The 592-nt window shown below is 24.8% G+C and overlaps 1 protein-coding gene across 1 annotated transcript; it reads left to right on the top strand.

Annotated features, from left to right (window-relative positions):
• Positions 1 to 213, top strand: LOAG_13142 (hypothetical protein; the record flags this gene model as incomplete). Its single annotated transcript, XM_003148654.1, has 1 exon — positions 1 to 213. A coding segment is annotated over one exon (213 nt), but the record flags the coding sequence as incomplete, so codon positions are not given.
• Positions 214 to 592: the final 379 nt, after the last annotated feature.

Here is a 592-nt window from a genome sequence, read left to right as displayed (position 1 = left end):
ATGAAAAGTAGGAAATGGGATGATGTGATTGCTTTACCGGAAATAGTTTCGTCAAATAAAGTATACAATGAAGGTAAAATGTGTTTGTCACAGCAGGAGGTAAGGTCCATTTATTGGTTTGGTCCGGCAATATCGGAATCAATTTTTGATTGCTTTCAAAAAGAAGAAGGAAAAAAAAAGAAGAAAAAAGAAAAGGATGTGAAGGATGAAAAAGTCATTCAACATTTAAGTATCTATTCATTTGTATATATATATATATATGTAGAAATTATTTCAAATAAAAATATTTCAGGTTAAGTTCATTTAATCAATTAGTTTTTTCATTCCTTTTTTTATACTACTACATTTTTTTCTTTGATATTTTAAATAATAAATTTAAGTATTAAATTAAATTAGCTAAATTAATTTATTTTTATTAAATTAATCAAAGATATTTATTGATGATAACAATTGTTTTATAGATTGATGAAAAATGATAAGAAGAAATGATGGTTAAAGGATGTAAAGAAGAGGATCAAAGTAAGAGATGGTTAATAGGGATTCGGTTAGATTGAAGGCATATCATTACCATCAAAGGATGATATTACAAAAA

The sequence above is a fragment of the Loa loa genome (genome assembly GCF_000183805.2).
Source record: "Loa loa unplaced genomic scaffold supercont3.294, whole genome shotgun sequence".
In the NCBI taxonomy this organism is placed as follows: Eukaryota; Metazoa; Nematoda; class Chromadorea; order Rhabditida; family Onchocercidae; genus Loa; species Loa loa.
The sequence above is the reverse complement of the archived record's forward strand: the minus strand, read 5'-3'. Positions and strand labels throughout refer to the sequence as shown.